The sequence below is a fragment of the Urocitellus parryii genome, chromosome 4, assembly GCF_045843805.1.
Source record: "Urocitellus parryii isolate mUroPar1 chromosome 4, mUroPar1.hap1, whole genome shotgun sequence".
Taxonomy (NCBI): Eukaryota; Metazoa; Chordata; class Mammalia; order Rodentia; family Sciuridae; genus Urocitellus; species Urocitellus parryii.
In genome coordinates, this window is record NC_135534.1 from 127960756 (window position 1) to 127974196 (window position 13441).

General features: G+C 38.1%; 1 protein-coding gene across 4 annotated transcripts in view; it reads right to left on the reverse strand.

The window, feature by feature from the left end:
• Positions 1-13441, reverse strand: part of Ntrk2 (neurotrophic receptor tyrosine kinase 2) — a 352936-nt gene that overhangs the window by 317998 nt on the left and 21497 nt on the right. For all 4 annotated transcript variants that reach the window (XM_077797810.1, XM_026410618.2, XM_026410617.2 and 1 more), the window contains exons 2-4: positions 5882-5956; positions 5696-5767; positions 1345-1413 (exon numbers count right to left, since the gene is read on the reverse strand). In XM_077797810.1, the coding sequence (XP_077653936.1) occupies positions 1345-1413; positions 5696-5767; positions 5882-5956 (216 nt within the window). The remainder of the gene's footprint in view (positions 1-1344; positions 1414-5695; positions 5768-5881; positions 5957-13441) is intronic.

The following is a 13441-nucleotide window of genomic DNA, read 5'->3' on the forward strand; positions in this document are numbered from 1 at the left end:
ATAGAAAAAAAAGTGATCTCACAGAAGTAGTGTATAGAATAGTGGTTACTAGAGGCTGGGGAGGATAGTAGGGAGGGGTAATAGAGACAGATTGGTAACTGGATACAAAACTAAAGCTAGATGGAAGGAATCAGTTTACTGTTCTATAGCACAGTAGGTAGATTACAGTCAACAATATTTCATTCATGTTTCATGAATGAAACATATCATCCATGTTTCAATACAGCTACAAGAAAGTATTTTGAATGCTCCTAACACAAAGGATTGATAAATGTTTGAAATGATGGATGTGCTTATTACCCTGATCATTATGTATTGTATACATGTATCAATACATAATTTGTACCCTAGAAATATGTACAATTATTATGTGTCAATTAAAAATATCTTCAAAAATGAAACATTAGGGCTTCAACTCCCTGAATTCAATTTATTCCAAATAATTGTCAATTGCCAAGACTTTTGCCATGTAGCCCCTGTTCCTATCTATCAACACTGTCTCTTCTCTAGTGGCATCTTCCAATCTGCACAAATTCCTCATGAGTAGGGATGGATTCTCATAAAAATATTTCATGTTTCAGGAAATGCATAGTTTAAGCAAAAACCACTTCCGATCCTTCAAAGGCCTTGCTTGTCCTTCCAGGCCCACATGTGCCACACAAAACCTGCGCCTCAGGGCTCTTTGGAGCATCTAACACAGAGGAATGGCAACAGTTCACAGTTGCTTCACAGTGATAACACCAAGCATTGAGCACACTTGAAATGCTGGTCGTTAGTCATCAACACATTTAAATGTTTCTCCTATCATTTTACAGCAGAGGAAATTGGAACATGAGGATAAATACTGAATGCAGTGTCAGACCTAGAAGCAAATCTCACGATGACAGGTGGGAAGGGAGGACATCCCCTCCTCCAACATTCCCTACACCTGAGCTGGCCCTAAAGGACAGAAGCTGAGAGAGTTTTTCCCACTGTCATTTCCTCTTTGATGAGGGTGCTTTATTTTAGGGCCTGCCTGTAACAAGAACCAAAAATGCTCTGAGATATAAACAGCCATTTAATGCAAAGCCTCCTGTTTTTTCCATTCTTTCCTCTATTACACAATATTTTGGAAAAATAACATTCAAGCTCTTCATAAATGATGCATTACTATTAAGATTTTTATTTTTTAATTACTAAATCATGTTTTCAGAAGGATAAAAGAACAAGAAGCCCAAACTCACGAAATAATTTTTCAAGACTTTTGATATAAATGTAGTCTTGCAATATTGCTCTCTTAAAAAAATACTTAATTATCCCTTTCTTTGAAAAATTTCCCCCAAACGCCACACACTCATTACTTACAGCTCAGACAAGTCAAGGTGACGGAAATGTTTCCTAGACAAACTCGTCAGTTTATTTCGGGTAAAATTGCTGAAAGGAATCAAAAACATTAAATGTGAGTTTAAAATGCTACATCTTAGGAACAATGTATTCAAATAGAGATTTTGTTTTCAAAATATAATTTTATTTGATCTTAGTACATGTCTTACTGAGATCCAATCATCTCTCTCTCTTAGAGTGATAGCTCTGTTTTTACCCTGCTCCTCCTACAGTTCCTGTTTACTGGGAAGAAGAAGAATATATATTTTCTGTTTCCAATCTCTTTCTTTTTTTACCCAAAAGCTTATTTTTCATATTTTTATTCAGAAAATAAGTTATATACCTTGTAGAGAGCCTGACCTCTTGAGCAATTAATAGGAAGATATGTAAAATAAAATAAGATTTAAAACTACCAGCTCACTAGGGGGGAAAGATACTTTAAAACTAAAGAGTATCATGAATATCTTGAAGTTACATGACACACAAAGCTCTGAATCCGTGCTTAATGAAATTTCAGATGACTTTAGGAAAAGAACACACATTCTGATTGATAAATTCTGCTGGGACTTTTTATATATGACTGAGACAAGTGAATAATTCCATAATGAGAACAATGAAAAATCAAAAAATAAAGAATACATCAGATTTCATCTTGAACTAGTCCAGCAACATAACCAACATGAGATCTGGACCAAACAGACAATGAAAGATGTTATATCTATGGTTAAAAAAAAGAATAATGAATTTCTTGGTATGTTCCAAATATGTCATTTTATTCAGTGGATGGGAGTTTCCAATAATCAGTGCCATGAGACCATGGAGTCAATTTCCCAGACATAATCCTGGCAATTGGCTCACTCTGTAAAAATCTATTTATTGCTAGAAGTTATGTAAAGTGTGTCCAATTCTTGGGCCTCGAGACATATGTTTAATAAGTGATATAAATGTAAACAAGCATCAACTTTTATTTAAAAAAAAAAAAAGCAGCCAAGACCTGGACCAACCAGAAGAAATCATAAGGCTTTTAAAGTCTTCTTCTTATTGAGGAAAGCAAGGGTTGGGCTGAGCGTCAGATAAAATGTAAGATCTGAGGGTGACTGTAGTCCTGGCCCCTTACCTGAGGCCAGTCTGTTGTGTCAGCCTGATGAAATCATGGGGTGGAAGTGTCCTGGTGTGTCTGACCGGCCCTCTTTAGAGAGGGATTAAAGCCCAGGTGGTAATGCATGAGCTACAGCTAGTTGGTTAATGAATAAAGAACATGCCTCGTTAGTGGCTCATAATTCAAGTCTGTGTATGTCCATTCCTTGTAGAATTCTCTTTAAGATCTCTACCCATCCAAACCCCTACCTACTCAGGACACCCTCCTTCGAAGCTTCTACACTTGCATCTTCTCTCTTCACACTGAGTGTAAAGTGCTCACCCACATGAAGTTGTAAAATGTGCCCACATAAATCTTTTCTTTTCGGAGCATGAATTAAGAATGGGTTTCACTGAAAAGTCAATCCTCCTGTCTTTCCCACAGTCTATAAGGCACAAGCACTTTTATCTGAGAGGAAAAAAAAAAATCACCAAAACGCCCCGCTCTTTCCATCCAAAAAAAAAAAAAAGAAAAGAGAAAAAAATTATACAGGTTCTCTCTGTTAGCTAGTAAACCTCCCGCACTGGAAGCAGATGCCTGTGTCAGGCTGCCAGCAGCACAGTGCAGAGCGGGGTTACGGGCCAAAGAACAAGATGAGTTTTATGAACCATACTTATTATTGGGGCCAAAAGCCAAAAAAGTGGAAGAAGGAAAGAAAAAAAAATCAACAATCCTCTTACTGTTTGATTATAGAACTTCGCTAAGGAGCTAATTAGCACCTCTGCAAAGCCCCTTGGAAAATACAAATACTAGCTTTTCTCACAGTCCTTGGATTGATTTTTAGGGGCTAGGCAGGAATGAAAGGCGCCAAGAAATACTCTCAGTGACCAGTAACTGGGGCTCTGAACAGTCACCACATGATGCTAGAATGGCCAGGGAAGGGAGCAAAGTGGTGAAAGCAAAGGAGAAAATCCAATTGGAATTTTCCTAAAACCCAAAGTGAAATAGAACTGGTCTTGTACACATTTTTATATTGTCAGGGAGACTCAGAGAAATAATCAGTATATTCCACAAATAGAGAAACAACTTTTAATGCACAATTCTTCATTAGCTCCTTGCACCCCACTGTGTTGACAACTGAGGTAAGAGAGTAATTTAAATCAAAGGAAGAGCTGGTTCCAGAGTCTTCAGTCATAAGCAGAGTCTGGGACTCAGGTCCAGAAAGGCAGACACCTGACCCGACTCCTCCCTCCTCAAAAGCAAACGACTATATTTAATTTCATAGTTTGGTGAATAAGATCTTCTTTCATGGTGTGAATATATGAAGCTTACTGATATCTGATCACTTCTTCATAATCGCTCAAAAACCTGCCTAATCTCACTCCATCTTGCTACTTGACCATAACTACAAATATCAGTAGGGCATTTGCACTTGGTTTCTCAACTGTCGTAAGGAAACTATATGAAACACATACATGTTTTTAGTTTTCTATTTTCAAATGATACTACTCTAAGCTGTGTATTGTACCTAGAACATTTTAAAAATTATTCTACTATATATCAACATAAAAACAATACACAAGGTCTATTAATAAACTGCAATTAACCAGAGCCCACTGCTCAAATCACAACATTAGGTGGTGTGATAAAACAGCCAGTGAAATGTGATTGTTGAGTAATTTGGGTCTAAGGTCAGCTGTAATGAAAATACCAGAACTTAACCACTGAGGTCATTAATTACATTAAAGTGATTGCATTACAGCATTTTGCCTTTTTCTTCTATCCAACTTCTCTCTTGTTTATGCTACCAAGGCCTACGCAGACATCAGATTTGTACAAGCAAACTGACTAGAGATGAAGCCAAAAAACATTTAAATGAAATGTGTTAATAAAGTTCCTTAGAGTTTTATTATGTTTGTGCAGAATGTTTTATATCTTAACTGCCCAGACTATTTTTAAAGTGACTTCACCATTATTACCACCTATAAAAACGGAAATCATGATATTGGCTTTACGAAATTAAGATTTTCCCATGATATCAACAAATCTCCATAGAGTATCCAAGCAATCTGCTCTGAGAGAATTTCTTTTATAACTGGCATGGAAATAAGTCAGGGAACTGTTCTTCCCAACAATAGAAAGAGGACAAATGTTATGAGAAGAGCTGATTCTCTAATTACATGGATGGCACAAATTTTATTTTCTGTACTTTTTTAATTATAAGAACATGGAGAAGGGTTAGCCCTCAAGTCATAATTCTGCCACCTGGGCAAGTCCTAGAACCTCCTCAAACTGATCAGGACTGTGAAATGGACATTTCTAAAATTCTTCCCTATGAATTCTCAAAAAAAAAAATCAAGTGAGATAACATGGTGAGAACTCTACAGACACAATGTGGACTATGAGACATATAAAGTATCACTGAACAGGGGACTTGGTCTACAAAACAAATCCAGTGAATGCACACAGCAATCTGCTGGTAGAAGCTCCTTCTGGAACTCAGGAAATGGGGATATCAATCTGAACTTAGTTATGCATAGACATTCTCTACTTGAGTGACCATTTAATGAAAAAATTTCCCAGGAAGGCCACATCTTATTACCTCAAATGCTATCTAGAAGATTTTGCAGCAAACCATATAATAACTGATTTTCCGTACTTCCATTTGACCTCAGTTGACAAGGCACCCATGATTCAGGGGAAAACATTTCCTACAGTTAATAAATGTCCGAATCTTTTGCACATCCCAGGATTGATTTTTTTTTCCTCCACTTGTATCAATCCACAATAGACAGTATTGAGAAAATGAAGGTTCAAAAGAAGACCTATTATTGGAGTGGGATAAGCATTAGTAATTTTTAGTTCCCTAAAAAAGGCAAAGCCACGTCAGCTTCTTTCAGTTCCATCAGTTTGATGTCTTCCAGGGAGCATGTCTTGATTCCAGGGAAAATAATCAAGGACTCTGTACAAGGACATAGTTTTCACATCAGATTCCTTGCTGTTGGCCTATTGCTCTGTCCAAGATGGAAATGGCCCAGGAATTCATGAAAGGGAATAAACAGGCTGTTCTAAGTACCCCTCTGAAGCCATTCAGAAATCAAACAAACTCAGAGCTAATGTTTCTAAGCTATTATCACAGCTACACTAACTTTTGAAAAAAGGAGGTGTAAGGTTGGAAAAGAAGGAAAATAAACAGAAGGGGAAAATACTGAATAGATTGGGTCCTGGGAAGCAAAAGAATCAATATCTACTTACATGTGCTGCAGGTTGCTGTTCTTCATAAATGCTTTATAAGCCACAAATTTTAATCCAGAATCCACAATTGTCCTACGAAAACACATAATTTCAGGCATATTAGAACTAACCAGCAAATGCCTTGCTTACCACAGTGGAGTACAAGAAAAATCTATGAGTTAATGTATGCAAGTCCTGAGTACTCACAGGTTTTTTAGTCCCACGTAAGCTTCAACATCATCTTCATTGATGATTTCTAACCTTTTCTGATTTGCAATAAAACTGCAACAAAGTGGAGAGGGAATACCAGTGAGTCAGAATGCAGAAAATAACAAGAAAGGATACATAACTTTCATTCAGTCTCACCAAGGTGCACAAGGTGATGTCTCTGTACCTACTCTAGCACTACACACACACAGACACACACACACACACAGAGAGAGAGAGAGAGAGAGAGAGAGAGAGAGAGAGAGAGAGAGCAAGGAGAGCAAAATGGACAGTCTTATTGAAAAGAAACTATGACTGGCCAGGTATCATGGTCAGTGACCAGTTCAACATATTTCGTTTTTTTTCCTTTTCATCACTTTTCCCTCCCTTTTCAGAGTATCACCAGTGTACAGAGGTGAAACTTTCTTGAAAAATGCATCTACCACCCCTTACATGGGTTCCACACTCATGCTGGTTTCCTCACATTCAAGGAAAAATCATATTTTTCTTAACATTCCAAGAACAGTCACTTCCTCCTTTGACCTCCTGGAACACTGGAATGCATTTCTCCTCCCCACTTCATCCCTCCCTCCCCTTCTCCCCACCTGCTTTTCCTGGCCCAGCCTCCTCTTCTTCTGCCCTTGTCAGTAACAACATCAATTTTTCCTTTGCTGAACCACATGTCACAAACCCCGCATGGCCCTTAGGAACCTACATCCCCTCCTCAGACTCCAAATGCTCAAATATAGGAGATTAATGACTCTGGCTGATAGTGAACTCTAGACTCTTGGCCATGATGACTGGCTTAGAAGTGTTCATGAGACCTCAATGAGATCCAAGAATGACACAGATCTGGGGCTTCCAGTGTAATTTTATGCCACAAGGAAAGAGATAGTCCAAGAACGAAGTCACCATGTATAAGAAAGCTAAAGAGATACAATGAGAGACAGAATTCTGAAAATACTACTTGAGCCTTTGGATCCAGCCATATAAAGAGAGACATAACTAACCTAAAGTATGTCACTTGCAATCAATAAAGTCCCTAGTAGTAAGAACATAGCTAGAGAAATTACCATACTGAGCCAGGGGCTGTGGCACACACCTATAATCCCAGTGGCTCAGAAAGCTTAGGCAGGAGGATTGCGAGTTCAAAACCAGTCTCAGGAACTTAGTAAGGCTCCAAGCAACTCAGTGAGACTCTATTTCTCAATAAAATACAAAAAGGGGACTGGGGATGTGGCTCAGTGGTTAAGTGCTTCTGGATTCAGTACCCAATACAAAAAAAAAAAAAAAAAAAGACCTACCATCCTGGAATTGCCATACTCTAACTTGTACTACAGTTATTCAAGTATGTGTTTCTATTTACTTTTCCTAGATCACACTGTATTTGAAGATAGAACTGTGTTTATAGTTCTTAATATGCACCACAGTACCTAACTTAGTCCTTTACACAAGGATGGATGGATGGGTGGGTGGATGAGAGGAAGGAAGATAGAAGGTTGGACAGATGAATGGGTAGGTGGGTCAATGGACAAAGGACTGGATGAATGGATATACGGGTAGGCAGACATATAATCCTTGGAGTTACAAAAGTACTGCAAGAATTATTTGAAAATATTTAAGATACATAACATATTAAGACACTGAAAACAAATATATATCCCTGCTATTAATTAGGTAAAATTAAAAAAACATTAAACAATGATAGAGAATACACAACATCTATAGGTTCCTTCTACCCAGTGAGGGAAAGAAAAGGATGAAGGTATACTTGCAAGGGTTTTGGCAAATATTAAAAAAAATAAAAACAGATAAATTTTCTGAGGGTATAAATTACACCCAAGAGAAATAACTTTAAAATGATCCACACAAACATTGTCTCAACACATAAAAAAGCAGCCTCCAAGATAGAAAGGCATCTTTCTTTCAAAGATCATGGTTCTCCTTGACACTCAGGGCCTGTCATGTCATAAATGTGCAAGAAGGAAGCCAGTAACATAAATAACAGGCAATTCCCTTCTCTCCTTCCACCAGATTCAGAAGAAGAAAATATTTTAAGATTTCAGTTAAATGCTCACTTTACAACATCAAGTATTTATGAAGTGTTTCAAAAGCATCACAGTTTAGAGACATTTTTCCAAGACTTTCATTGCACTAATATTTTCAATAGAGACCACAGTGACCTCACTCTTCTAAATTATCTCATAATAAGCACTGCATTACAAAAAGTCATAAATAATTTTAACACTTTTTTCATGTCACTGGCAGCAGAAAAGATAGAAAATGTAGGCAAGGTTTCCTTTAGGGTTACCAGCAGGACTTCCAGATAAACCTACCCTCTCCCCGCAGCAGAGTTGGCTTGGTGCCTGTCATTGCTCTGAAGTCACATGGAGAGTCCTGCATCTGTCTTTACCCGGATCATCCCTGTATCCCCCATGATTTTGACAAGCACCTGACACACAATAGGTACTTAACCAAAGCCTATGAAACAAAGCACTTGTCTTTTTCTTTTCATTATTTATTCCCTTTACTTTATTTTTATTTTATTCAACCATGTATTTAATTTGTAAACTTCCTAGTCATATTCAGTAAAATGCAATGAGCTAACAGACATAAGAGAAAGAAAACCAGGAGCAGAGACATCAATGGGGCCAGGAATTAGGTTTAAAAATACATATATTCATTAGGAAAGGGCCAGATTTTTAATTCTAAGCTTTCTGGTCACCAAAATTCAAGAAAAGAGGAGCAAAAATTTTTTTATAAATTCATAATATTCATGAAGAGGAAAATTAAGCAAAGCACAACTGTTCTTGGATCTAAGACCAGACAGGAGATTTTGTTGAAAGCCATCAAAAGAACTGTGTGAAATTATGAAAAATGGTCTTCTACTGGGGAAGAAGGAATGCCCTGGGTAATTTTTTTTCCTGGCAATATGGAAACACCAAGAGAAGAGCTGGATGTAAAGATTGGCAACTGGCTCCTCCAGCAGTAAATTCCAAGGATGCCCCCTGTAAGTTACCATCTGTAGAGATGTCCAGTCTAGCTGCTAGCTATAAATCGCTCATGAAACCTGCCACTAAAAGCCACCACTTAGTAAGGAATTTTAAGGTTAGAAAGGAAGCCAATGAAGTTAATTACAGGCCATCCACAGAGGGGAAAACCTCAATGGCTGAGAAAATGTGAAAAACTACTCATCTCAAAAGGAATCTGAAATGCAAATGAAAATAATGACATTCCATTCCTCTCCCACTGCAGTGACAAAATATTTAACATCTGATAATATAAACTTATAAAGCCGGGTGTCTCTTACATTGTTGGAGGCAGTGTAAATGGATTTAACCACTTTGAAGAGCACTTATCACTATCCTGGAAAATTATAAAGCAGAACCCTCTGTGGCCCAGCATTTCCACGTCTAATTATTCCCAGAAAGAAATTCTCACACATGAACACAAGAGGACAGATGGAAGAATATTCACTATAAGACAGTCAACAGACTAATCAAAAGCCAGAAACAACCCCAGGATCCATCCACCAAGAAATGAAATTTTTAAAAATAAGGTATGGTAAAAATATAAATTAAACTCAAACCAAATCTATATTTTTAGCAGAAAGAGATCTCCATGTTAAGTGGGAAAGAAAATAAGCAAAATTGCATACAAATATACACATACAACATGAAACAAATTATTTGAAAGTATAAAAATACACAAAAGCAATACCACGTAATCAAGTACGTGTAAAGGTTAAAAGTGATTGCAGGAGAATCACTGGGGAAAGGAGAACAGGTATGGAATAAAGAAACTTTAAGCAACTTATTTTATTAAATTTTTAGCCTATTTCTTTTATCAGAAAAGATTTGCAAGAGGAAAAACAAAATGTTAAGGCTTCATTTCTGAATATAAGTACATGAAATTGTACCATGTTTTTTGGAATATTTTTTAATTTATGAAGAAAAGGAGAAGGAAAGAAGAGGGAGGGATGGAGAGAGGGAGGAAAGGTGAGTGAGATAGAAAGAAATGGAGGGGAGTAGCAAAAGAAAGAGAAATGGAGACAGCCATACAAGCGAAATGATGCAGGAAAGCTGGACCCAGCGGACCAACACACCTGCTTCCAGTTCCTGGTTCTGTAGACCACTCACAAGACTCACAGAACAGCCTCCTGCCTCCTGCCCCAGAGCCTCTGGACAGAAACAGAAGAGGAAGGTATATACTGCACTGCCCCCTCCTGGTGACTTCCACCTGCCTCCAGGGGATCCTGGTAACACCAGGCCTTTCTGGCTCTTTCATCTCAGCCAAAGGTCCATCAGCAGATTTCCCCCAGAAAAACCATTCCCCATCACTCCTGTCACCATGCTGCGGAACTCTGAGAGCTCGGCTTAATAAAACATATCTCCAAAAAGGATTTAATTTCCCAAGGAAGCAGAAGGAAAGACTGGCATTTTGGCCTGAGTCCATCTCAGGAGCTTTCTTTCCATGATGACCTTTGCCCAGGGTTCTAGAACACTTAGGCCCCTGAGGTTTTCATGCACAGCCTCTCTGACCTAGGCATACCCCAGAGGGATCCCACAGCAGGTCACCATCCTCTAACCTGTAGAGGTTGACTTCATTCTCTTTAAGGTGAGTTAACAGCGTTTAAATCATGACAAAACGACTTGGTGGTTTGGGATTTTTAAAATTTAATACCCCTTAAGAATATCTCTCACATACCTCTTTGAACCCCCCCAGGACCTCTGACCCTTCTCCTACCCACTGGAAATCTGTTAGGAATCATTGTTGGCCGCCAGCCTCCTGTGTTGTCCAAACATACCTTCCTCCTTCCTCAAGTCCATATATTGGATGTTGGCAAGGACTTCGTATCATGAAAGTTACTTTTACAGCCTTTTCCCCCGTGTATTTACTAAACTCCAAAACTATTATCTTCTGCCCTAAAAACTGAATCTCATATGCTAGGGATACCTCAATGTGCTCACCCAAATCTGTCCTGAGACTCCACCCAAATCTAACCTGAAATATCACTTAAGTGACTGGTAGGTGACACCAAAAGCTTTTTTCCAATCAAAACATTTTTATTCCATGAATTGACAAGCACTTTTTTTTAGCATTTATAGAACTTCTTAAACTTATAATTAAGAATTAGAGAGAAGTGAGGTGCTCTTTGTATCCACAATTTTACTTTTCTATTAACCTAACAAACCAGCTGAACTGTTAACTTCTCAAATGTAAAGGTCCAATTTTTTTTCACAGCATCTTTAGTTCCCAGCAAAGCCAGTGTCCACAGAATGTCTGCATTCACAGACGTACTGACGTGCTTGAGTTTTATAACATAACCCCACTGGAGAAAACCAAACACATACACAGATGCATGAAAAATATGCAATAACACTAAATGAAGATTTCGATCATACAACAACTTCATCTATTGTGTAGAAAACAAGGAAACAAAGTAAATACAATTACAGAGGAAGATGGAGAACCAATTTTGAAAGCAAAATTTATCCAAACTAAAAGTGAATTTAGATTACAAGCATACAACAGATTCAAATCAATTACTTTTTCTTTATGTTAAAAACCAATTGTTCTTGGCAGATGGGCATTTATTTGCCTCAGAATCCATCAGTCTCGGGGATTTAATATAAGAAATGGACTCCAGAGATCTTCAGATTCAGTGGCTCTGGATCTTGAAGAACAATGGATGCTGTCAGGGAAACAACACCCATTCCACAGTGTTTGAAGAGCCAAAGAAGAAAAGGTTCCTAACAGAGATGCAAGCATCTGTACTGTGCAGGCAAAATGGAAGAAACTACAAAATATGATGATTGAAAAAAAATCAGATAGACACACACATGACTGGTCAGGTCAGTGAAGGTTTAAATGGTGAAAAGATATTGATATCAAGCCTTGAAAGTTGACAGATGAAGAATCTGAACATAAGCAAAGTTCACAGTACATGTCATCTTGTTTTGCATTGTCACCAAAGCTTCTCCATTCTCAACTTGACATTCAAGACCTTTACTAAGACATTTTCCTGAGGGTAAAGAATTTCCTCTCCTTGGGCTTAACAAAAAGATGGCTTTGGGGGAAAGAAAAGAGGTTCTTTTAGAAAAAAATTCACAGAAACATTTCTGAATTACAGGTTTCCTGGAAAGGGTCCTCAATACATTTTAAGAGATTTCACATTTGCTTTAACAAGCTATCAAATAATTCCTCTACATAATCCTCCCAAGCAACAAAGAATTGTTTCCAATACATCTTTTCTTCATGTACAACAATATTACTCAAAAATAAAGTTTCCCCTTAGCTTTGACTTATTACCTGAACTGTACTTTAAAAATACGTCAAAACAAAATGAAAACATCCGTGAATATTGCAAACAGTGACTCTTCAAATGTAATTACTTTCTGCTATCCCAGCCACCCACATCCCACCACCAAATACAGAGAGAGATTTGATATAAGTAGATACACCTCAAATGCCATGGGTGATTGTGATATGCCTCCAAACTTAGAACCAGGAGCTAAAGCACTTCAACTAAGATAGGATTCTCTCTTCCATAAAATCTCTTTCATAGGGAATTCAATAATCCATTAAAAAAATCCCTTTGTTCCCTAGGTCCACAGCTAGGCAGCTTCAGTTTCTCAACAACAACAAAACTCAATCAGTCAATAAATAAATAAAAGCTGAGAAACAACGTAGTATCTGTGGGAACATGAACAGAAAGAGTATTGCTATGGTTTGGATGTGAGGTGTCACACAAAAGCTCCCATGTTAATGCAGGACTGCTCAGGAGTGAAATGATCATGGATTATGAGAACTATAACCTCATCAGTGGATTCATCCACTGGTTTGATGGTTCATAATCTGAATGAACTAACTGGGTGGTAACTGTAAGCAAGTAGGGCATGGCTAGAGGAAGTTAGGCCACTGGAGGTGTGCCTCTGGGGTTAGTATTTCCTCCTTGGTGCCTTCCTTGCTCATGTTCTCCTTTTCTCTTTCTCCCCACATCCGCTTCATGGCTGCCGGAGCTGAGCAGTTTGTCCTCCACTACACCATTCCACCATCATGATGTTCTGCCTCCCCTCAGGCCCAGAGTAATGGAGTTGGCCAAACACAGAATGAATCTCTGAAACTTTGAGCCGAAATAAAGTTTTTCTCCTCTGAGCTGTTCTTGTCAGGTATTTCGGTTATAGCAATAGAAGACTGACTAACACAGATACCAAATAAACATTCAAACTATGAATCTGAATGGCTTACACTAGTATGCTATTAAGCACCTGCACTTCCAGCTTCGTTTTGGCCTTGAACTTAGATGTAGCACAAGAAACATGCTTTCTGTGGAGTAAAATATCACCAAGACAGTGCTGTGAATGCTTCTTCTTCTTCTTCTTCTTTTTTTTTTTTTGACAATGCCAGATCACTTCCCCAAGGTCACATACCTGCCAAATCAGAATTTGTGCCTGGATTTACTTGCCTCTTAAGTCTGAGCTCTGTACCAAATCGCAAAGACTGTGGGCTTCTATGTCTAGCACCTTCAGTAAGGAGTCATTTCCAGAATTTCTGCAT